This window comes from Patagioenas fasciata, chromosome 8 (genome assembly GCF_037038585.1).
Source record: "Patagioenas fasciata isolate bPatFas1 chromosome 8, bPatFas1.hap1, whole genome shotgun sequence".
Lineage (NCBI taxonomy): Eukaryota > Metazoa > Chordata > Aves > Columbiformes > Columbidae > Patagioenas > Patagioenas fasciata.
In genome coordinates, this window is record NC_092527.1 from 7,706,486 (window position 1) to 7,729,751 (window position 23,266).

General features: G+C 53.0%; 1 protein-coding gene across 4 annotated transcripts; it reads left to right on the forward strand.

The window, feature by feature from the left end:
- Window positions 1–1,698: 1,698 nt before the first annotated feature.
- On the forward strand, window positions 1,699–21,348 carry PALD1 (phosphatase domain containing paladin 1). 4 transcript variants are annotated; one of them, XM_071811614.1, is made up of 21 exons: window positions 1,734–1,856; window positions 4,999–5,095; window positions 8,582–8,779; window positions 8,862–8,964; window positions 9,150–9,329; window positions 9,409–9,564; window positions 9,957–10,117; window positions 10,274–10,349; window positions 11,215–11,366; window positions 11,653–11,743; window positions 11,840–11,944; window positions 14,417–14,512; window positions 14,718–14,852; window positions 15,630–15,746; window positions 15,829–16,008; window positions 16,609–16,806; window positions 17,052–17,192; window positions 17,395–17,466; window positions 17,644–17,784; window positions 19,791–19,946; window positions 21,020–21,348. In XM_071811614.1, exons 3-21 carry the CDS (start codon window positions 8,592–8,594, stop codon window positions 21,167–21,169), a joined length of 2,598 nt encoding a protein of 865 aa, XP_071667715.1. In that variant the 5' UTR covers window positions 1,734–1,856; window positions 4,999–5,095; window positions 8,582–8,591; the 3' UTR covers window positions 21,170–21,348. The 4 variants fall into 4 exon arrangements, with proteins under 4 accessions (XP_065699675.1, XP_071667715.1, XP_071667716.1 ...); XM_065843603.2 differs by lacking the exon at window positions 4,999–5,095 and having other exon boundaries at window positions 1,699–1,856; XM_071811615.1 differs by lacking the exons at window positions 1,734–1,856; window positions 4,999–5,095 and adding an exon at window positions 2,347–2,367.
- The last annotated feature ends 1,918 nt before the right edge of the window (window positions 21,349–23,266 follow it).

Sequence of the window (23,266 nt, forward strand, 5' to 3'; positions counted from 1 at the left end):
CTCTGCCACACGGCGTTGGGGTGTAAAATCAGGTAGAGCTGAGGGTATTTTGGCTAAGCCAAAGCCTGGGAGCCTGGCTTGTGTCTAGGATCTGACTAACAAACTTTCCAGTCCCGCTTCCCAGCCATGACCATTTTCGGACTGCCTCCGAGCTCCGTTTACATTCCTGGCCCTCTTTCCCAGTGCCGGTGAATGCAACGTGTTAATCCCGTATTTTTCTCTACTTTTGTTTATTCTTTCTGCCTGTCGGTGTCCTACAAACATTGATTTGGCGGGGCTTCCCACCACGGCCGTGGATGGGGCTGGGTGCGAGCAAGGCTGTAGTGTTGGGGTCCTCCTAGATGGGACCCTCCAAAGGCTCAGGGTTGACCCAAACGAAATGGGTGAAAGCAGGAGATAATCCAGCTAGGAGCTGGGGAGTTGAGTTTTAATGGATTAGCTAAAAAAGCAGAATAAGTGTGGTGCTGGTGATGAGAGAAGCCTGAAGTAATCTCATGGCTTTAGAGAACACTGGACCAGGCTGCCCAGGGGGGTTGTGGCGTCTCCTTCTCTGCAGACATTCAAACCCACCTGGACACCTTCCTGTGGAACCTCAGCTGGGTGTTCCTGCTCCGGCGGGGGGATCGGACTGGATGAGCTTCCCAGATCCCTTCCAATCCCTGACATTCTGTGAGAAGATGTGCAGACCTTGATGCTGACCCTGCTCTTACAGGTAGAACCATCCCAGGAACCCACCACGGTGCCTGGGAGCATTTTGAGTGGTCCAGGCAAGGAGGGATTGCTCTGAGAGTGGGGGGCCTGGAGCCACCCTGGTGTTTCAGAGGGTGCCTCCAGGTCTACACTCTCTCCTGCAAGGTGGGAAGACCAAGTGTGGAAACTCTGCAGGTATTTTGCTCTTAGACCAGGCTGTTGTAACCAGCTGTGTTTGGGTTTGGGAAAGGAATGCAATGGATCCAGCTCAGCTTAGGGCAGCTGCGTCCCACCCCACATGTGGTTAAGAGCCCTGGGACATGCCTGGCCAACGGTGTGGGGGAGAGTGAGTTTTGGGGTGCAATCCTACTTAGCATGATAAAGCAGGGGGTCCCTGCAGGCTTTTTCACACTAGATCCAGCAGCTGTCTGTCCCAGGGGATTAACACCAGGAGGGAACATGAAGGTTTGGTGTGGCTGGGGGTCCCAAGGGTATGTGTGCTATGGTTGGAGGATGCTGTGTGCTGAGGGGGCGGTCCCAAAGGGATGGGTGCTGTGGTTGGGGAATGCTGTGTGCTGGGGGGGCGATCCCAAGGGCATGGGTGCTGTGGTTGGAGGATGCTGTGTGCTGGGGGGGCGATCCCAAGGGCATGGGTGCTGTGGTTGGAGGATGCTGTGTGCTGGGGGGGATCCCCAGCGAGATGGATGCTATGGTTAGGGGGTGGCGGTCCCGAGGAGATGGGTGCTGTGGTTGGGGGATGCTGTGTGATGGGGGGGATCCCCAGCGGTATGACTGCTGTGGTTGGGGAATGCCGCATTGCCAGGAGGTCTCTGGAGAGATGGATGCTGCATGCCAAGGGGTCCCTGAAGGGACCGGTGCTGTGCCCGGGGGGAGTCCCCGCGACACAAGGTGTTGGGGCAGCTGGGGGGGTGTCCCGGGGCGAGGGGCGGTGCTCGGCAGCCGGAGGGCGCGGCGTGGGGCCGAGCGGAGCTCTGCCCCTCCTCTGGTTCCTCCTCCTCCTCCACCTCCTCCTTCTCCTCCTCCTTTTTCCCCCGCCGAGGCTCCGGCGGTCGGGGCGGCCGCGGGGCTCCGCTCCCGCCGCACCCATGGGGCGCCTGACGGTACGGCCAGCCCGGCGCGGGAGCTGAGCCCGGAGCCGTCGCCAGGTACCGCATCCCCCCGACTCCCGCCCCGGAGCCGGGCATCCCCTCCCGGCCCGGGACCGAACATCCTGCTCCCTCCGGACCAGCCCTTTTCTCCCTCCCGGGGCCAGCGCCCCCGCTTGCCCCCTCCCCGGGGTGGGGAGGGTTTCAGTTCCCAGCCGGGTGCGTAGAGAAGGGGATGAATGGCGGGGAGGTGATGGGAGGAAGCTTTATTTTGCCCCGGGAGCACAAGCCCCGCAGCGTGGGCATGAGGTGGCCAAACCCCGGTGAGGAGGGTTTAACTGCAGCCAATGCTCTGCTTCAAACCTCTAGGAAATAGATGGATTAAGTAGTTTTGGGGCCTTGCATCCGTCTCGCTGTGTCCTGGCAGCTCTCGTGCTTTTGCAGTCCTGTTTCCTATTTAAAAGAGGCTTTTTCCCTCCCTCTTGCTGCCTAGGAGCCTGACCTGGGTGAGGAGCCCGGTGTGGCTGGCTGTCGGTACCGGCCATGCCTATTGAGGCCAGAGAGCCCCAACGTGAGTTTTGGAGTTTGCATCTCTTATCTGCTTCCCTTACTCCCCCAAAAGCTGCCTGGGGAGCTGCAGGATGGCTCCCTGATGGAGGCTGAAGATGGAGTAGGAAGAGGAGTGGATGGAACCAGAGTCCTGCTTGGGGAGCATTCCAGGCTGGGGTTTGGCTCTGCAGCTTCCCCTTTGGGGAGCACAGGAGGTGTAGGGAATCTGGGGTCACTCAATGATGGCATGTACATGCCTGGGACACCCGGTAGGCTCCTGTCCCTGTGTAGGACGGGGTCACCCTCACTGTGGTGTCACCCAGGCAGAGCTGGGATGCAGAGAACATCCTAGGAGGACAGGCTGCTTGCTCTTGCTGAGCTCTTGCTTGGCATTTGTAGCTGCCAGGGCTGAAAGCGTCCAGAAAACGCGTCCAGGTTGCGTTTCCTATGGCTGCCGGACTTTTCCGGACCGTTTCCTCCACCCTTTCCCTAGTGCATCACTCCTCTTAGCACTGGAGGGGGGGTGAATGCCACCTCTTTTCCCCAGAGTGCTCTGGACCGTGGTGCTCATGACATCCCAAGCTGCATCCTGGTTGCTAACCCCTCATCCTGGATGAGGGGAGCAGCAAGTTTTGGGGTGTCGGTGCTGGGAGCACACAGGCATTGCCTGGGGAGGGAGCAGGCAGGCAGCAGCGGTGGGACATTTCCTTCCTGGAAGGCAGGAAGTGATTATGTCTTTGTACGAATGACACAGAGCCTAAAAATAACCGGCAGGTCTCTGTTGTGAGCAGATACGCTCCTGGGATTTGCTTGATTTTGCTTTGTTTAAGAAAGCAGGGTGGGAGGAAGAAGAAAGCCCAGGAGAGCGAGCTCCACATGTGCTACCGCATGCAAAACCCCTGAGCGTGCAAGGACGTGTGAGATGGTGGGTGCTGGTGTGCACAATGTGCCGCTTGGCGTGCCAAAGGTGCTGCCTGGCTTGCAGAAGGTGTGATTTGCAGCATCCCAGCTGGGAAAAGCGGCCCCGTGTCAATGGATCCCGTCCCATCTGCTCCGCCAGCCTTCCCCGGCGGGAGGGGAGCCGGTGGTTAAGCTATGAATAGCACAAAATCATAGCCTTCGCCTTCCCGAAATGCCCTGGCCGGGCTGCTCGTGGCACTGAGCTTCCCCAGGGGGGTTGGGAGCGGGGGTGCTGTGCCATGGGTGCTACACTGGGCTCCCCACCCTCGGGGACACCCCCACGGGGTCACGCTGCACAACCTCCTACCAGGAAGAGGTGGAAATTGCGCGAGGTGAAAAATTTGGCGGAGCGGGTTTGGGCGTGGAGATTCCTGGTGAACGGGGAGCGTTTGGTGTTGGAGAAAAGCTCCTCTGCCCGATCGTTTTCTCTTCGGAGATGCCCCGGCCTTCATCTCCATCCTTTATGGCTTTTGTTTTAATTATTCCTTTGCGCTGCTGAAAGGAAGCTTCCAGTAAGCATGCTCGCAGACCTTGAAACCACACGATTTGCAAATTGCAGCTTTTGTTCCTCTTTCCATTGACGTTCATTGATAAAACCCCTCATACACCAGGCAGTCTGAGCATCTCCTGCGTGTCCTTCAGCCGCCTCTTGGCCCTGGGAAGCAGCACCCTGGGGACTGCTGTGAGGGGACCTTAAAAAGGGCAGTAAAGGAGCTTTCTGGGGAGGAGAGGGTCCGTGTGGCAGCTGTTCATCCCAAGGGCAACCTGCACCTGGGCTGCTGTTAGCCATCACAGGTGGGCTCAGCCAAAAAAGCCATGTCTGTTTTGCATCCTGCCAATGAGATACTCACCTTTATATCTTAATTCCTTTCATGTTTCACCCAGGTTTTGCTTAGTGAGGAAGGTTTGACACTGCTGATTAATAATTGGCTGTAAATGGGGTTTGGGAGCAGGGACTGCAGCCTAGGTACCATTTCCAGTGCCTCCCAGTGGGTACCAGCATCCTCCCCATCCATGGTCACCTCTGTGGCGGGGTGCAAAGTCACACCCACATTTTGGGGGTGGTATGCCTGGATGCCTTCTTTTTCTGCCCTTGGCCACACAGAGAACGGGGACATGGCACTTGTTTTTCTGCTGAAAGGCAGGAGCGTGTTGGGAGGGGGTGTGAAATGCCGAGTCCTCCTTATCCCTTGTTATCTCACTGGGGTTTGGGGAAAGGTTTTCCCCTCCTTCCTGGCGGAGGCTGGTGGTGGAGCAATGGGCACGCACGGGATCGGCAGCACTGATCTCGGCCAGATTGAGAAATACCTCTGTACTTTCTAGGAAATGCTGCTTATTTAGTTATATTTTTGGCGGTTGGCACTCGCTCTGCAAGGAGCCCAGAGCCCATCAGAATGGAGGGAGGCTGGCTTTGCTTGTTTAAAAATAATAAAACATCCAAGGCTTGTAAAATCAGAGCTGTCTGCTGCAAAGTTGGCTTTCCGGAGCTTTTCTTCCTCCCCATTGTAAAGCACTTCAGGTTGCGTTGCTTCCTTTCCTTATTTCACCCTTGCAGCTTTGTGGGCAAATGACGTGTTTCAAATAAACTGGGACTAAATATGTTACTTCTCACCTTTTTGTTTTATTATATATATGTGTATATATATATTTATAAATATATATATATTTAATAAGCCAAGCTGCTTCTTTCCAGCATCAGCGGGAACAACAGGAGCCCAGTTCCCACGCAGCCTCTGCTCCAGGATAGCTCCCAACGCACACTGGCTCCACCAGCAAAGAGCTTGCTGCTTGTATGTTATTTTCACTGTTTTTTGAAGAACAAGGTTAAAGAGCACACTGGGGTGGGGGGGGCTCAGCTCCAACACTTCCCCAGGGCTTTGACGATGCCCCTCCAGCAGCGCCAGGGCTTCCTGCAGGCTGCTGTGGTGTTTCCTGCATCCCTGCATGGGTCAGCGATGCTGGGTACCCCCGGTCCCTCGCGAGTGCATCCGTGCTGGCTTGGCACGAAAAAGCTACTAGGGAAGGAATGGATGTGTTAGGAGGATGCTGCAATTGCTGCTACTGCTTCCCAAAAGGGCTTTGCATTTTGTTTAAAATAAAAAACAAACCAAAACTATATAGAAAAAACCTGGGCATGCATGGAGGGAGATTTATTTGATTTATTTGACTTCCTGCTGACAATGAGACGGGCGGGCAAGTGCACGCTTCCTCCTCATCGCGACGGCCGGGGCAGATGCATCCTGCAGCTGCAGCCCGGCCGCCCCCCGCTATATTTAATCCATTGTTTGCTCTGACTTTGAGTCCTCGCCAGGTTCCCGGGCATGGGAATAACCCCCGTGCTGGGCGACACAGGAGAGGAGCAGCTTGGTGAGGTGGGGGGCTGAGCACTGCACATGGTGGTGACTTGTGTGGGAGTGGCTGCAGAGCCATCCCTTGGGATGCTCAAGCATCTTCAAGGAGAAGATGCAGGCAGGAGGCAAGGATGCTGTGCGGGGGGTTTTGGCTTTGCATCTCTCCTAGAAAGGAAACCCCTAGATAATGCATCATGCAAGGGAAGGGATGCTCAAAACCAGCTCGCCCCAGGTGGTGACTGATGCCACCATAAAATCCACGTGGATCACCTCTAAGCATCCTAACTTCTCATAGTAGCATGAGAACAGTGCAAAGCCCCACCAGCTTGGCTATGTTTGTTAGTTTTTTCTTTTGAGAATAACTCAGATCTTAACACAGCAGGCTGAGACATTGGATACAGTTGGATTCTTTTAAATACAGGTAAAATCATTAAACTACTTTTTTTTCCTTTTAATTTATTTTTTAAGGGTAACTTGCCTGCTTAAGCACTTGTTTAGTGTTTTCTAAGTGTGTTCACCGACTGAGTGGGGGGAAAATACCTGATATTTGGGCTAATCCAGAGCCCTTTGGTGGGCTTGTCCCTGGGCTCCTGCCCACCTTGGCTGGCCTGTGATGGTGGCTCCGTTGTGTCTCTTCTCATCACAGCCACCAGTGATATTTGGGAGGCTTTTCAGAAACAAGATGTTTTTTTCTGGTCTCCTGGGATGGGGTTTTACTTCCCCATCCAACTCAATTTTGTATCCCAGTTTGCAGGTTGGGCACTGGGAAGGTGTCAGCACTCCCACGGGATGCAATGGTACCAGTAAATATCTACTCCCATATGGATAATTTAGTGCTTCCCTCTTCCCGGGGGTTTTTAGAGCAGTTCCTGTGGTTGCCCAAAACACCTATTTTGGGGTAATTTGGGTACTTTTCTAGAAGATGCTTGCTTTTGCCTGCTCGAGGGAGAAAGAAGCTGAAATGTGATTTCCTCTCTCCATTCATTTTGTGGTTTGAAGGACCATTTTCAAATCTGTGCGTTTTCTTTGCAATCTGTTATTTGCTGATGTGGTTTGCGGGGCGGGGGTGGGTGTGTGTGCGAAAATAATCCCTGGGGGTTTTACAGTGAAGGTGGGAGACTGCGGTGGGGGAAGAAGGACGAAGTAAATAGGAAGTAAATTGGGGGCGAGTCTCCATTCCCCAGCGTGCGGACACTGGAGCAAAGCCAGGGGGATTGGTACAACTTGTTGGCTGCTTTTGAAAAGATGCACTGATTCTGAGCAAAATAAGGAGAAAGACGGGGGAAAAGGCATTCTTGTTGAACTCTGAAACACTCAAAACCTCCCTATATTTATTTTTTATTTCGCCCCAACAGTACTGATGTGAAAGAAAAGCATAAGGGCACTTGGAGAAATGGCACTGGCCTGAAACAGCTGTGTTTTGGGTTTCTTTTCCCCCTTCTATCTGGTGTAAAAGAAACCAGGCTGCCTAATGGTGCAGAAAATTCCTGGTTGGAGCAACAAGTTTTCTGCAGAGCGGGGAAGGAAGATGGGGAGGAGGGGAGAAATCTGCGCAGGGGCACGACTGTCTCAAAATAGCACATTTTCCGGAGGCTTTTCCCCCCCTGCCTCGAAGCGTTTGCAGCTGCTGGGGGCATCACATTCCCTGGGAGTGCAGGAAGGGGCTGATCCGGTGCTGCTCTGGAGGCTGCAAAAGCAGCTTTAGGGCTGGGTTGAAGGCAGCCCTGGTTTCCCCGTGCTGCGCATCGCCACCGAGCAGGTACCGTCCCCCTTGGGATGCTGCCAGGCTTATTTCCCACGCAGCATCAATACAAAGGAGAGTTTTTTTGGGGGAGGCTGCCTGGGTAGGGCGGGGCAGAGGGTTTTTTTTTTTTTGGTTTTTCTTTTATTTTTTCCAGGCTGCTCCCTTGCCATCTCTCGCTTCATTTGGTTCCCAGACAGTCGGCACATTGTCCGGGACCGCTGGAGTGTGGCAGGATGCTCCTGGATGCCGCCAGCCCCCCCGCCTCGGACCGGCCCTTTTGTTTTCAGCCACATTTAGGGATGAGCTCCCTGGGGGTGGGGGGGTCAATCTTCTTTTGGGGTTCCCCATCTGCCCTGGTCCTCCAGCATGGGAATAACCATAACCATTGCTTGTTAATAGCTGGAGGAAACCCCTCAACCTGGTGCTTCTGTTGCAGTTAAGGGGGGTTTCTTAGCGCTGCGGGATTGTTTCTTGCTGTGCGAGGGGGGCGCTTTTCCTCCTTGCTGCCTTCTGAGGATACAAAAACCTTATGTGGGTGCTTTACATACCCTCCCAGCTCCTCCTTTGCTTGAATGTCTATCAAAATGTGTGTGTGTGCACACAGATGAGCAACCTCCCCGAGCCTCGCTCGCTGCTCCTCAGTCCTCAATTACTAAATATTTAGCAAAATTTACTCTGTACAAGCGTTTTCCATCCAGGCAGGGACGCTGGAGTGGTTTAAGGGCGCTGTGAAGCGCAGGATGAGGTTAAGGGACAGGGAGCTGTTGGGTCCCTCCGCAGTGCCATCTGCTGACTCGGCAGATCTGTGGCGCTGCATCCAGCGTTTTGCCTTTATATTTTCCTTCTTTTCACCCTCAGCCCCACTTTCAGCTGCGCCGGGTCTGCATTCTCCCTGGCGAAGGGATCTACATGGCAGGCAGGGGTGGAGAAAACCCTGGGCTGGGTTAACGTTTCATCCCAACCCGGCCTCTCCTCACCGGCTGTTGGGATTTTCCCTTCCTAAAACTGAGCAGCTGAAAGAAACCAAAACAAATTCCTCCTCCTTATCCTTCCCTCCCTTCTTGTGTCTCGTTTTTTTTCCCCCCATCTCTTCCCCTCCCCTTTTTCCTCCTTTCTAAAGTTTTATTTCTTATTTTATATATTTTTTGTGATTTTATTTGACTTTCTCCCCGTGGTGGCAGCTGCCCGCGGATGATGGGTACGACGGCCAGCACGGCGCAGCAGGCAGTCTCAGCACCCCCCCCGGACAGTGGGGCTCTGGGCGAGGACAACATGGAGGACCAGCGGTCCCTCAGCATCCACTCCTTCCAGACCCTGGGGCTCCACAACAGCAAGGCCAAGTCCATCATCACCAACAAAGTGGCACCCGTGGTCATCACGTAAGTCCTTGGCCTCCTCTTGCAACTCCTAAACCTCTGTTTTTCTGTGCCCTCTTCTCTAAATATTGCTTGTTTTTAAAAGGTACAACTGCAGGGAGGAGTTTCAGATCCACGATGACCTGCTGAAGGCCAACTACACGGTGGGACGCATTTCTGAGACGGCGCTGGAACACTACCTTGTGCAAGTGAGCATCACCACCACTCCGTGCCAAACCCATTTCAACTTGGGGTTTGAGGACCTTGAAGTTTGTTGGGGGCGGCGGAGAGGCTAATTTTGAAGATCACTGAGATAAAAACCCAATTTTCTTCCCAGCCTGCTTGCTCAAATCCACTTATTCACCATCTTCTCTCCTCCTGTCTTGTTCTGCAGGGGAAATACTTCATGGTCAGGGATGTCTATGGCAAATTAGATGTCTTGAACACTATGGGCAGCTGCGGCGCCCCCAATTTCAGACAAGCCAAAGGAGGTTATGCTGTGTTTGGCATGGGGCAACCCAGCCTCAATGGCTTCAAACTCGTCCTACAGAAGCTGCAGAGAGAGGGCCACAAGGTTGGTGGGAAGCTGGAAATTTGGGGTGGAAAAAGGCAGGAGAGCTTTTTTTTGGGCAGCCTCTTCCTCCTCTTCGCAGGAGTGTGTCTTCTTCTGTGTCCGTGAGGAACCTGTGGTCTTCTTGCGGATGGAGGGGGACTTTGTGTCCTACACGCCCCGGGGCAAGGAGAACCTTCATGAGAACCTCCAGTGCCTACAGCGGGCAGAGACCCTGGAGTTGGCCATCCGCAAGGAGGTGAGGTGGGACGGGATGGGGGTCATCACAGAATAGTTTGGGTTGGAAGGGACCTTCCCAGCTCCCCCAGTGCCACCCCTGCCATGAGCAGGGACATCTTCACCAGCTCAGGTTGCTCAGAGCCCCGTCCAGCCTGGCCTGGGATGTCTCCAGGGATGGTTCATCCACCACCTCTCTGGCCAGCCTGGGCCAGGCTCTTACCACCCTCATTGTAAAACACTTCTTTCTCATGTCTGGCCTGAATCTCGCCTCCTTTTGTTTAAAATCATCACCCCTTGTCCTATCGTCCCAGCGATAATGGGGTGAATGTATCCCCCCACCTCAAAAATGGGGTTGTTGGAGGTGGTGGGTGCCCCATGGGTTTTAATGGTGGTGGTCCCCATCTCCACTAGATCCACGACTTTGCGCAGCTGAGCGAGAGCGTCTACTATGTCTACAATGATGTGGAGCGCTTGCGGGACGAGCCCCACACTGTGCGTGTGCAGGGTGAGGAGGACATCCAGGTGACAGAGGAGGTCTACCGCAGGCCCATCTTCCTCCTGCCCTCCTACAGGTGCTGCCCTTCCTCCTCCTCACGTGTGGCTGCTGGCTTTGCTTTTGCAAACTGGGCTCTCATACCCTCTTAAACCACATGTCCTCTGCCATGGTGGGGATGAAGCTGCTCCCAAGGTCTCGTTCTCCTAACAAGGGTTGTCCTTGTGCCTGGCAGGTACCACCGGCTGCCCCTGCCCGCTGAGGGAGCCCCTTTGGAGGAGCAGTTCGACACTTTCATCTGCTTCCTCAGGGTGAGCTGAGCAAAAGCACCTGGTCTGTGAGGCCACGTCAGGTTAGGACTTGCTTCTGCACCTGGGTCAGGGAATGTGACTCCCCAAGAGCATCTTCTCCTGCTCTTGGCTTGATGCTGCTCATTAGAAGATGCCTGTGCCTGTGGTTGCATCCTGTTCCTGTTGCTGTAGATCCCGCTGGAGAAGTCATAGAATCATAGAGTGTCCTGAGTTGAAAGGACCCACAAGGATCATTGAGTCCAACTACTGTCCCTGCACAGGACAACCCCACAGTTCACACTGTGTGTCTGAGGCCCTTGTCCAAATGCTCTTGAACACAGTCAGGCTTGGGGCTGTGACACCTCCCTGGGGAGCCTGTTCCAGTGTCCACCACCCTCTGGGTGAAGAACTTTTTCCTAGTACCCAACCTAAACCTCCCCTGGCCCATCTTGCTGCCATTTCCTCACGTCCATGTTGTCCAGCTGCTTGTCCCTACTCCTGGCCAGAGGTGACCATTCCTCACCACCTCCCAACATCCCTGTGCAGGTGGCTCTTCCCCAAATGGATTTGGGAGAAATGATCTGGATTTAGTGCAGAGCTTTTGATGGTGGAGCTGCTCCTTTTTAGCCTGGGAGCTTTCATCTTAGTGGCTTGGGGACTGGTGGTGGGAACATCTCTGGTGGGGTGGCTAGGCCAGTGTCAGAGGCCACAGGGTGTGGGGACACAGTGGATGGACCACCTGTTGTGCTGTCCTGGCCCACCCATGCCATTCCCTGAGCAAAGAGGAGATGCTACCCACCCCTCCATGCCTGGGCAGGGCCATCGTGGTGACAGAGACAGCTCTCCTGGGTGGCCCTGTGGTCCCCATCCTGTGTCTTCCTTCTAGGAGAGCCCCAGCCTGCTGCTGCGGAACTCTGGTAGACCCCCTCCAGCACTGCTCTTTGGCTGCCAGACTGGCGTGGGCAGGACCAACCTGGCCATGGCCATGGCCACACTTGTCTTCTACCACCACCACCAAGGAGCTGCTCAGAAGCCTGAGTAAGTGGCGCAGCCCCTGAGGATGGGAGGGGTGGATACCTGTGCCCCTGGGACTGGTTTGATCCCCCACTTAGAATCACAGAATGGTTTGGGTTGGAAGGGACCTTCAAATCTCATCCAGTGCCACCCCTGCCATGAGCAGGGACATCTTCACCAGCTCAGGTTGCTCAGAGCCCCGTCCAGCCTGGCCTGGGATGTCTCCAGGGATGGGGCATCGACCACCAATCTGGGCAACCTGGGCCAGGCTCTCACCACCCTCACTGTAAAACAATTTCTCCCACTTCAGCCTCCCCCACCCGCCTAAAACATTTCCCAGGCTTCGAGTCATCCAGACCTTCATTGAAATGGTCCCCAAAGGCCAGCAGATAGTGGAGGAGGTAAGAGGATTTTGGCAAACCCCCCAGCAGGGTGGGTGGAAGGGGGTGAGGTCAGTCTCCCCCCTGATCCGGGGCTTTCCACTTGCTCCTCGCAAGGTGGACGGTGCCATCGCTTCCTGCTCGGAGATGCACGACATGAAGGAAGCCATCTACGAGTACAAGAAGAAGCTGGAAGGGATTGGGGAGGACTATCAGATTCAGGTATGTTCATCAGAGGGATCGCTTGCCTCCCTGCCACTGGTTCAGGGTGATTTATCAAGCTATTTTTGTACGGGGATGAGAAGAACATCAGTTCTGGAAATCTGACGCTTCCCGTGGGCTGGAAATTTCCCAGGGATGTGAAACCTGAAAGATTGTGGAGCTTCTCAATTGTTTTTTCCCCCAGTTGTTTAAGAGCCATCAGATGGAGCAGGCTCAGATTTTGGGGAAGAAAGCTGTCTGCTTTGGTCTTCATCGCTGCTTCTGGGAGGTGACCTTGGGGGAAAATAATATACTGTGCCCTGCTTTTATCAACTCTAAGATTGGAAAATCCACACAAACCTGGCTGGTAAAAGCCCTCAGGAGCTGGGAGGGATTGTTGCCTAGAGGTTCTCCTGCAAATGCACTCCCTCAAGGTCAAGCATTCCGATCTGTATATTTCTTTTTTTGTCTACTTTGCTTTGAAAAACCATCAGGGTGGTTTTTCTCGCTGGAAAACTGTGGTTTCCCTTGTTTGACCCAGATGGGCCCTGCCAGGTGATGGATAGATGGAGAGAGCAGGCTCAGTTGGCAGTGCTACCCCAATCCCAGCCTTTTTGGGGGTTTAATTTTCCCATTTACATACTAAATGTGGAGGAGAAGTGCCGGTTGTAAAGGGCAATCTAAACAACAGGCGCTGTGCGGCCCAAGCAAATAGGCTGGACCAGAAAAGCACCACGAAAATGCTGAAATGGGGGGAAAGAAAGTGTTTGCTGGTGTTTTTTTTGGTGCTTAGTGGCAAACCCCAAATTTTAGCCCCCTTTTTAGGACGGATTTAGGTATGTTGGGTGCTGCTTGTGTAATGGCAAATATTCTTGTGCAGTAGGGGATTTTCTTGCTGCCTCAAAGTGTTTCCCCAACTCTTCCCCACTGGGAAGGCTGCTCTATGTCATTCTCGACTCCGGGGAAACAACTGGCCGGGGACTGACTGCCATAAATTAGTGGTGAGGAGTGTTTATTTGAAGTCTCCACAGAGTGAGAACAGGTTTAAGCAATGGCAAGGGGCCAGGAAAATGTGCTGGGGGAGTGGGGAGGATGAGGAGGGGAGAAGGGCCATTGAAAAACCAAGCTGGGCTTGGTAGGGCCACAGGTGGTACCGAAGGGATTTGCTGGGTGAGCTAGCAGAGCCCTGCTTGCTTTTGCAGAGAAAAAGGGTTTTTCTGGGCTCAGAGGAATGACCTCAAGCCAGACTGTGGGTTCCTGCCCTGTGTTTGGGGTAAAAGTGGAGATTTAAGTCCTCAAGTGATGGTGACACTGGGGTAGGTGCGTCCTGGCGTGGGATGCTGAGCATTCCTGGACCGCTGTGGTACCCAGCTGAAACACAAGCAGATCATCCCCCTGTTTCGGGGAAATATTGAGGGATTTAGCTTGGGTGAGAGCACCAGGCTGGTTTTTATTGCAGGAACCCAAGTGCTTGGGTAGAAGTGCCGCAAACCCGAGATGGCTGCATCCCTCACAGGCTTTGTTTTGAGTCTTCAGACCAAAACCAGCTGCTCTGCCTCTTGATAAATCACAGGGGGCCAGATTTCTGTTGCAGAGAACAAGTAAATATTCCCGAGCCAGCCACGTAATGTCAGATTTTTCCATTGGACCCTGGGGATGGGGTCACAATGGACTCCCCAGAGATGCTCCTGTGGCGATGCTGCAGGTTAATTTGTTGCGTGAGATGCTAGGATGTACGAACCCTGCCTTGAGGGCTTCTAAACGATGGAAAATCCTGAAGGTTTGAGCTTGTGCCTCCCTGGGAGGAGATAGCTGTGCTGGGACATGTGCCTGGTTTGGGGAGGTGATGGTGAAGACGGTAATGATGAAGATGAGGAGGAGGAGAGCTTGCTTGAAGCCATCTACATAGGCATTGTGATGCTTCTGGGGATGAAGGCAAAGTGGAGACATTTTGAAACAAGATATTACCGGGGTGGGTGCAGGATCTTGCGTCAACTGGCCCCCTCCCCTTGAGTCTGAGCCTCTCGTTCGCATCTGGACAGTGTTATCTCCCAGGGACAGCAAAGCCCCTTGGGGCTGCTTGGAACTGCTCCCGGCGTGTCCTTGGGCTAAAGGAAAGGTTTGGTTTGAGCTGAAATGCAAATTTATGTCTTTAAGCGTTATTTAATACGGAAAGCACGGAATGTTTAAAAAAAAAAAAATGGCACCAAAAACCTATATTCCAGATTGGGTTCTGTAGGTTTTCTCCCACCTCTTCTTATTCGTGAGGGATTTCTTTCCAAACAAACAACTTGATGAAATTAGCATGAACACGCCAAGATCCTTCTGAGCAACTTACGTGGCATTTCTGCCTCTCTTTCCACCCCCAAAAAATATTCCGTAAAGAAATGCCTTGGGCTTGTTTGCTGCTTGCTGGTCGCTCTCCCAAGCCAGCTGAGGCCATGGGGACTCGGCAGCGTTGGGCATTGCGAATCCCCTTGCCTTTGCTTTCAGGGGAGCAGCACCAAAGAATATTTCCTCCAGAGGACTTTGCAGAGCCTTGAACGCTATTTCTACTTGATTGCCTTCAACTACTACCTTCATGAGCAGGTAAAAACAAATCCTCCAATCCAAAAAAACCCTCTTGCTCTTTTGGTTTCCCTGTGCAGTGGGAGGAAAGGGCTCTCTGAGTTTCCCAAGCAAATATAGGTTGTTTTGTTTGTTGTTCTTTTTTGGTGGGGTTGTGGGTTGTGTCCGGGCAGGGGGTGCGAGCCCAGGCTGATGGCGCGTCCCCCCCCCGGCCCCCTGCCGGCAGTACCCCCTGGGCTTTGCCCTCAGCTTCAGCAGGTGGATGTGCCGGCATCCCGAGCTCTACCGGCTGCAGGCGGAGATGAACTCCTCGGAGCTCACTGTCACTGGGGATATCGTCACCAAGGGGACACGAGTGCTGGTGAGTGCCTGTCCTGCGTGTAGGGATGGGGCTTGGTGGCTCCTCGCTGTCCCTTGGGAATGGCACCTTGCTGGGCTGCTTGCCCTTGTTGTAGGGGAAGTGCAGAGTATTAGGGTCTGAGTTCTGTGTTGAAGGTGTCCAGGACCATGTTGGGGTCTCAGGTCCGTGCTGAAGGTGTCCAGGTCCATGTTGGGGTCTCAGGTCCGTGCTGAAGGTGTCCAGGTCCATGTTGGGGTCTCAGGTCTGTGCTGAAGGTGTCCAGGTCCATGTTGGGGTCTCAGGTCTGTGCTGAAGGTGTCCAGGTCCATGTTGGGGTCTCAGGTCTGTGCTGAAGGTGTCCAGGTCCATGTTGGGGTCTCAGGTCCACGTCCAGCCTGCATCCTCATCAAGGATGGGCAAGGGTCCAGAGACCCCCTGTGCACGTGGATGTGTCCAGTTCTGCAGACCCGGAGTACCGGGGTGCTGGAGTACCCCAGGACATGAACCTAAGCTGCTGGCCTAACTGCAGCTTCATCTTTCTGGGTGCTCCTGACTGTGGTGGGGTGAAGGAGACCAGAGCTGCTGGTGGCTTGCTGCTGCTTTGGCATGGTCTTGCTGCAAGAAGAGCATCTCCCACCTTTGCAATGCAGCTCTGTGTGTCTTTGTGCCCTGTTTTGCTGAGGTTGGAAGGGTTTGGGGACTTCTCTTGAGCGTGGTGTGCTAGGAAAGCCCACTGCAAACCCAGGGATGGGTGCAATGTGGGGGTGTCCCCCTTGCCCAGGCTTTGCTCTGCTGCAGGTGGCAGACGAGCGCTTCTGCCCGGACATGATGAGCACTGCCAAGGAGATGAATGTGGCCAACTTCCGACGGGTCCCCAAGATGCCTGTCTATGGGACGGCGCAACCCAGCTCCAAGGTGAGGGACATGCACCCCATGGCAGGCAGGGACACCCAAAAGAGGGGTCCCGACCCTCCCCATCACCCTCCCCTTCCCTCAGAGCCTGGGCAGCATCCTGCAGTACCTGATGGACGCCAAGAGGAAGCACAGACACATCCTCTGGATCAACCTGCGAGAAGAAGTGGTCCTGGAGGGGAACGAGCAGATCTATACGCTGCGGGAGCCTGGGCAGCTGGAGGAGCTGATCCCCGTGCCCACTGCCTCGCCCCAACAGCTGGAGGTGAGCCAGATGTTGGGTACAAAGCGGGGGGTTCTGCTTGTTTTGGTCTATTCTTTTGGCAAAGACAGGCAGGCGGTGGTTGTATCGGGTGCTGTGCTTGGTTTGCACCCACCCTGTGTGCTGAAGGCTGTGGACAGCCCAGTAGATGCAGAACCAGGTGGCTGACCAGCTCTTTATGGGACTGCAAAAATAAAGGAGTCTTCCTGACTGGGCTGTCACTGAGCAGGAATTTGCAAAGGCAGAGAAAAGCAGGGATCCTCCCCCAAAGAATTTATAGCATGGCGTGAAAGCCAGGGTAAAAGGCACCCGGGGAAAGGAGAGTAGATGTTTTCAGATGTTCCCAGCTTGGTTGCTAGAGGAGATGGGTGGTGGAGGAGCTGCCCAGGGTGGTGGGAGATGATGCTCCTGAGGCTTCCACCAAGCACGGCGGGGAGCGTGGTCCTGGGCAGCAGCAGTAGCCAGGACCTGACATGGAGTTTTGTGTTGTCTATGGGGTGTTTGAGAGGTATCTGCATCTAAAAAAAAAAAAAAAAAAAATTGGTATCTTGATATATTAAGAGGAGTGGGGTCTTACAGTGAGGGTTTCTCCATCCTCTGCAGAAACTAGAAGTGACCCTGAAGGGTGACCTGCTGAAGTGGCAGAAGTGGCTGGAGGTCTACCTGGAGGCGGAGAAGCAGATGAAGATGTTCAAGAGCTGCCTGACCCTGCAGGAGATCTTCAGCCAGCAGAAGAACATCTGCCCAGGGCTGACCTACAGCCGCATCCCCATCCCCGACTTCTGTGCTCCCAAGGAGCAGGTACCCCAGGGATGGGGTTGCTGCTGTCACCTCCTTCTCAAGCCATCTGTGCTGCTGTGGGGTGAATGTCACTTGGGTGCTTGGTGCCACCCAGCCTCAGGGTTATGATGGTGTGGCCAAGTTCAGTGTAGGGTGATTGCTGGGGCAAGGAAGGTCCCTGGGGGGCTCCTGGACAAGGGGGATCCCATGGTGGGGAAGGGAGGTGGGCTGCACCCATAAACCACCCCTGGCTTTGCTACCGGCAGGACTTTGACCGTCTGCTGGAGGCGATGAAGAGCGCCCTGGCTGAGGACTCACAGGCAGCCTTCGTCTTCAACTGCTCCAGTGGCCGGGGCCGCACCACCACGGCCATGGTCATCGCCGTCCTCACCCTCTGGCACTTCAACGTGGGTACTGGGGTCTGCAGGGAGGGTGACAGGCTGGAGTTGGGGCTGCTGGGGAAACAGATGGGTGTGAAATTTCAGGCTTCTGTGCCCGTGTAAAGGGGAGGTGGAGGATGCCTGGAGTCCTGGTGGGTTGGGTTAGGGGTCTGCATTTCTGCTCAGCTGTGGGGCAGACCGTAAGGGCACCATCCTCTGTCTGTCCCAGGGCATCCCCGAGATGAGCGAGGAGGAGATTGTGAGTGTGCCTGACGCCAAGTACACCAAAGGGGAGTTCGAGGTGAGTCCTTGAACCTGATTCTTGTTTCAGGATCCCCCACTGAACCTACTCTTTGCTACCTTAGCCACAGCTGCATGTTTGGAGGCACTGTGTCCTCTCCTGGGCTGGGAGGGAGCAGTCAGGTCGAGGCAAAGAGGCACCTGGTGAAAGCCTCTGTTGCTTCTACCTGTGCTCCAGGTGGTGATGAAGGTGGTCCAGCTCCTGCCCGATGGTCACCGGATGAAGAAGGAGGTGGACATGGCCCTGGACACTGTCAGCGAGACAATGACGCCCATGCACTACCACCTCCGAGAGATCATCATCTGCACGTACCGGCAGGTGAGCAGATCCTCCCCATTGGCACAAGGCCACCACCAATCCCAGAGAGTGCAACCAAGCTCTGGGATCAGCCCTGCTGAAGCTGGATGGTTTTGTGGCCTGAAGCTTGCTGGGATGCCACCAGAGAGGCACCAGAGGCTCTTTTGGTCATGGTCACCTGGTGCCATCTTGCATCTTGTGTTGCATCCCACCTGTCTGGTGCTGTCCTGCATCCTACCCAGCATCCTCCCTGTCTGGTGCCATCCTGCATCCCACCTATCTGGAGCAGTCCTGCATCCCTCATGGCATCCTGCCTGTCTGGTGTCATCCCACATCCCACCCAGCATCCTGTTTGTCTGCCGTTCTGCATCCCACCCAACATCCCACATCCCACCTTGCACCCCATCCTGCATCCAATCCCACATCCTGGCCGTCCAGCTGAGCGCAGCCGGCAGAGGGCAGGGCTGGTCCGTCCCGCTCCACTCCCAGCCCTGAAGGCTCCTCCGGCTCCTCCAGCTCCTCTGAGCTCAGGAAAGGGGACCCGTCCTCAGGAGGAAACCCCTCTCTGCCCATGCAGGAGGCACCTTGCAGCTGGCTGAGCCCACAGCCTGCTGGAAGCGTCTGTGTAGCTGGTGAAGGGGAGAAAGGTTAATATTTTTAGATATTTATTTATTTTTAAGCTGTGCAACTATTCGATGTGGCCCCAGAAGGGCCGAGCTCAGGGCTCAGCATCCTCCCTGCTGGGGCTGGATCGACCAATGTCCCCACTAGTGATGGTTTTGCCTGCAGCTGCCATCGACCCCTGTTTTCAATTAATGGCTAGGAATGATTGACTGGGGGAAGAAAACTCAAATTGCATAGTAACATCCACAGCTCCCCGGGTGTTTACCTCATGGTTTATGGGTTCCTCTGCGTTTTTTTGGGGCTGGAAGAGAAATCCTGAGCTCCATGGGATGAGCTGCTGGGGGTTGAATATTTACAGCAACAGCTACTGTGAAATTATTGGGATAAGTAATTTTATATATCTATATTTTTTTTCCCCAGTGATGCACAGCCTGAATAAGAGAATGATGGGAATTTTATAGTCTAGGCATTGCCCTAGTGGACTTTTAATTAAGCCATGGTTAGTGTTTAGAGTAGTGCGGGGTTTGGGTGAAGAGAGGGAATGTAAAGGTGCTCTGGTACTTGCTTGGGTTTGTTCCTACCCTTTCCCACCCTGAACGGGGAGAAAAAATAGGAGAATATAAGAAAACAATATATAATAGGATAATAAAATGACAAATAATAGGAAAATTAAATAAAAATTGAATGGGATGGGATAATAAAATGATAAATAACAGGACAATAAAATAAAAATTCAATAGGACCATATAATAACACAATAAATAATAGGACAGTATAATAAAAATAAATAGGATAATAAAATGCTGAATAATAGGAGAAAATAATAAAAGTAAATAGGACAATTTAACAACATGACAAATAACAGGATCTGCAAATACCAGCACATAGGTGCAGAGGAGACACCTTTTCCCAGGACAGAATCACTTGCCTGGTGCTGCCACAAATAAGGGTGCAAATGAATGAACAAACCCTAACGCTGGTGCGGCTTCTCCTCCTATGGTGGAGGATGAGGATGAGTCTGACCAGGGGATGCTGGAAAAGCATTTTTCCGTTATTATTTTCTTCTCCCTGTGGAAATGCTTTGCAGTCCCGGAACTCCTGCTTTTGGGCATGGTTTGCACCTGGCTCCTGGGCACACACCCCCACATACATTTAGCAATCTTTTGTCTAATTTTGAGCTCTGTACGTGAAAGGGGAAGTTTTTATATCCTGGAAACCACAAGTTAATGAGAGCCTGGGCTATGGGCTGGAAGGATGCACTGATTTTTGTCCCCGAAGTGAGTCCTTCACCACGCAGCTTCTCAGGTGGGATGGAGAGCAGGGCTGTGGGTGAGGACTTTGGGTGCCTTTGGGATGCTCTCCCGAGGCGGGTACCACTTCAGCCGCTCTCCTGCTCCTTTCAGTGGAGGTCGGCGAAGGACGAGAAGGAGACGCGGACGCTGCATCTGAGGAGCCTGCAATACCTGGAGCGCTACATCTACCTGATCCTCTTCAACGCCTACCTACACCTGGAGAAGAAGGACTCCTGGCAGCGGCCCTTCAGCCTCTGGATGCGGGAGGTGAGGCTTTCCCTGCCGGAGCAGGTTGGACTGCTCCTCCTCACCCTAAACCTGCCCCTTTTCTGAGTTTTCCAGGGCTTACATTTGATCTGCCAGTTGTGACTGCAGCATCTGGGGCTGGGAGGCCACCAGCCAACACCCCCTCCCTTGGTTTGGTTAGCTTGGCTTGGCTCTCCTTGCACCCAAACCCACCTCTAATTTCTTTGGAGTGTATTAAAAATACAATAACACAGCCAGGCGGGTTGGAGGATTGAAAGGAAAGAATAGTTAAAAGGCGGGCTGGGGCAGATGGGCCTGCTGACACCAGGCATCTAAGAGGATTGCAAGGCAGCTCTAAATTCTCCATATTTCCTGCTTTTCATTATTTTTCATTATTATAATGCAGCAATTAGTTTTTTCTCTCCCTGGGTTTGCATGATGTGAAGCAGGCAGTGCTTGCATTTGGGTGGTGGTGGGGGGAAAACCTCTTTTCCCTTCGCTTGCTACTGCCAGTGCCATTAATTCATATGGGCACATTGGATCTGCCAGTCAGGAGATGACAGCAGCGGCTGCCAATTCTTCTTGCTGTCCCCCTGTCCCACTGGCAGGGGCTGCAAGCAGGGGGATCAGTGTCCACTCCAGCACGGCATCCCAGTTATGCTGGTGTTTGCGTTGCCCCATGGCAATCCTGAAATGCGGCGCCTTGAAATGTGGCGTTAGCTCTGCCTCCCACCTCCCTTGTTTCTTGGCAGGGTGGAAATACACCCAGCTTGTGGATAAAAGGAGCCTTTGACCCCAAAAGCACCCCTTCCCACTGCATAATCCCTGTGGTTTTTAGTCAAAAACAAGGCACCGTTGTAGCTTTTTGGCAGAAGGGTGCCAAAGGCAACAAACCCAGTGGCGGCTGACCCCGGCAGCAAGGAAGCGGCTTAGAAAGATGTATAAACCGTGGCTGGAGGAAAGCTGGGGTGCTGTGGGAGGGGGTGATACCCGGATAAAAGGAGATGCTGGGCACCTTCCCCACCCAGGAGGGAGAAAAAGCACCCCCAGGATGCTGGGGTGAGGGGTTAAATCTCTTTTCCCTCTGCTTTCAGGTGGCGGCAGTGGCCGGGGTCTACGAGGTCCTCAACCAGTTGGGCTTCCCTGAGCTGGAGAGCCAGGAGGGCAAGTCCCTGTGCACGGTGCGGGGCCGGTGGCGGGCGCAGGGCAGCACCCCCCGCCCCTTCCGCGGGGAATTCGTGTAGGGCCGGGGTGTGGGGGGGTCCCCGCTGCTTTTTTTGGTGGGGTAGAGGATTAAAAAGACTGTTTTCCCAAAAACCTGGGGGTGTGGAGAGGGAGGGGTGAGCCCTGGAGCTGCCTTAGAATGTGGGGAATGTCTGGGGTTCTTTTGGACGCAATAAAAATATTGTAAATTAAAAATCGACCCTTTTAGGCAGACGCTTAATTGTGAACGGGGTGGGGGGATGCATTGAAAAGCGGGTCTGGAATGCTGGATTTGGTGGGTGCGTGGAATTGTGACAAATTTTTCAAGACTGTGCTCACTCTCTCCCTAAACCATTGCGGCACGCACACACAAATATGTCTATTTATATACAGACATGTGTATATATGCATAGATACACAAATATATATAGACGTGTATATGTATATGCATATGAATATATATATGTATGTATATATATGCACAGATATCTATTTAGGGCTCCATATATCTGGAGCCATAAACACTTGCAGCCTGGATTAGGGCTCTCAGAGCTCCCTGGGTATATTTAAGGTTTGGGCATCTTCTTTGGTTCTTCTCAACCTTTTTCCAGTCGTGGATGCAGCTATGGTGCCAGGCTTGGGGGTCCCAACTGCCCCGTTTCCCCCCTCCCCAGACCTGCCAAGGTGATGCTGTGGAGGGTTCAGCTGCTCAGCAAACAGTAGATGGCGGGGTGATAAAACAGAGCCTGGATGGAGGGGTGATGGAACAGGATGGGGAGCACAAAAGCAGGAGCACACACTCCGTCTCTCCGGTCTCTTTCATCTGCTGCTGGTGGTGGGGGGTTCCGGCAGCAGGAATTTAAATGTGGAGGATGGAAAGCAAAAATTATCACTTTTAACTAGATGGATGCTGCTTCTTAAACTCTGGGGTGGTTCCTGCTGTGGCTGTGAGAGCCCTGACTGCTACGGGGTCCCTTGTTCTTTTTGATGTAACCATGCATTTTGGTTTTACTATTTTATTCTTCTTTAAATGCAGAATACTGAATACTTGCTGGAATACTTTCTCCCTCTCTGGGTATTTCAGTGTTTAGATAATTTACTGCTCATGCAGCAGGACAGGTGACTCGGTGATTTGCAAGTTGACGCTATTTTTTTGCCTCTTTATTTTCCATTTTTAACAGAGCACATGCTTTCTGTCCTTGAAGAACCACAGTTTTTCTGCCATACTAAATAAATTACCTGCAGGCCCCTTTGCTTTCAGCCTGACTGCAAACCCATCCCCTTCTCCTGCCCCCGGCAGCAACCCTTGGAAGCCCTGCCTAATAGCCCTGACTTAATTAGGCAGGGGTTTTTTAATTGCTTAGGAAATCCCAGCCCCTTTAATCTTGGTAATGAAGGCTGGAGCTTGGCATCACCTGGATCGGGGGCCTCAAAGGCTTCTTTCTGCTTTCCCACCGTCCTGACAAGAGATTTCCAAGTTAAACCTGTCTCTGAATGGGATTTGGAGGGCTCTGCTCCCTGTAATATGGGAGGAACAGCTGAGAAACGAGGCTCAGCATCCTTGAGGGCGCTGGCTGACCTGGTTCCCATCAATTCTCCCATCCTGATTACTGCAGTAAATTGATTTCTATTTTATTTTTCTGCAAATTCAGGTCATGGTTTCACTTCTTCCCATTGTACCAACCAGTCGTGGCTGCACCGTTGAGTTTGCCTGAGATATTTGGCTGCGCATCTTTCATCCTGCCCTCAGCGTCCTCCAAGGGCTCAGCGTGTCCCCTCCCAGCTATGGTTATGCTGCTCACCAGAATACATATATATACATATATATTTTTTTTCCCTCTATATAGAATACACAGGGTGTTTCAAAAAAGGTGGACCAAATTTCAAGCAGCTTCAAACTGGGTCCATGTTTTTGAAACACCCTGTAGAATAACTAGAGAAAGAATATATATACTGTAGATAATACATGTTATATAGTATATCCAGTATGTCTTATATAGAGTGTATGTATTGCATATATAATCTAGACTTTACAGATAACATAGAGTAATGATACAATAATATAAAATATGAATTCTATAATTATTCTGTATAACATAACTTATAATTTACATTCTATATAATAACACATATTTTTA

What these genes read in the sequence shown, in the direction of transcription:
- PALD1 (XM_065843603.2), top strand. Translation starts at nt 8,592, where the DNA reads ATGATGGGTACGACGGCCAGCACGGCGCAGCAGGCAGTCTCAGCACCC. An exon ending in GCCAGCAGATAGTGGAGGAG is followed by an intron (nt 11,744 to 11,839) that starts GTAAGAGGATTT and finishes GCTCCTCGCAAG; the next exon opens with GTGGACGGTGCCATCGCTTC. An exon ending in ACACCAAAGGGGAGTTCGAG is followed by an intron (nt 17,467 to 17,643) that starts GTGAGTCCTTGA and finishes CCTGTGCTCCAG; the next exon opens with GTGGTGATGAAGGTGGTCCA.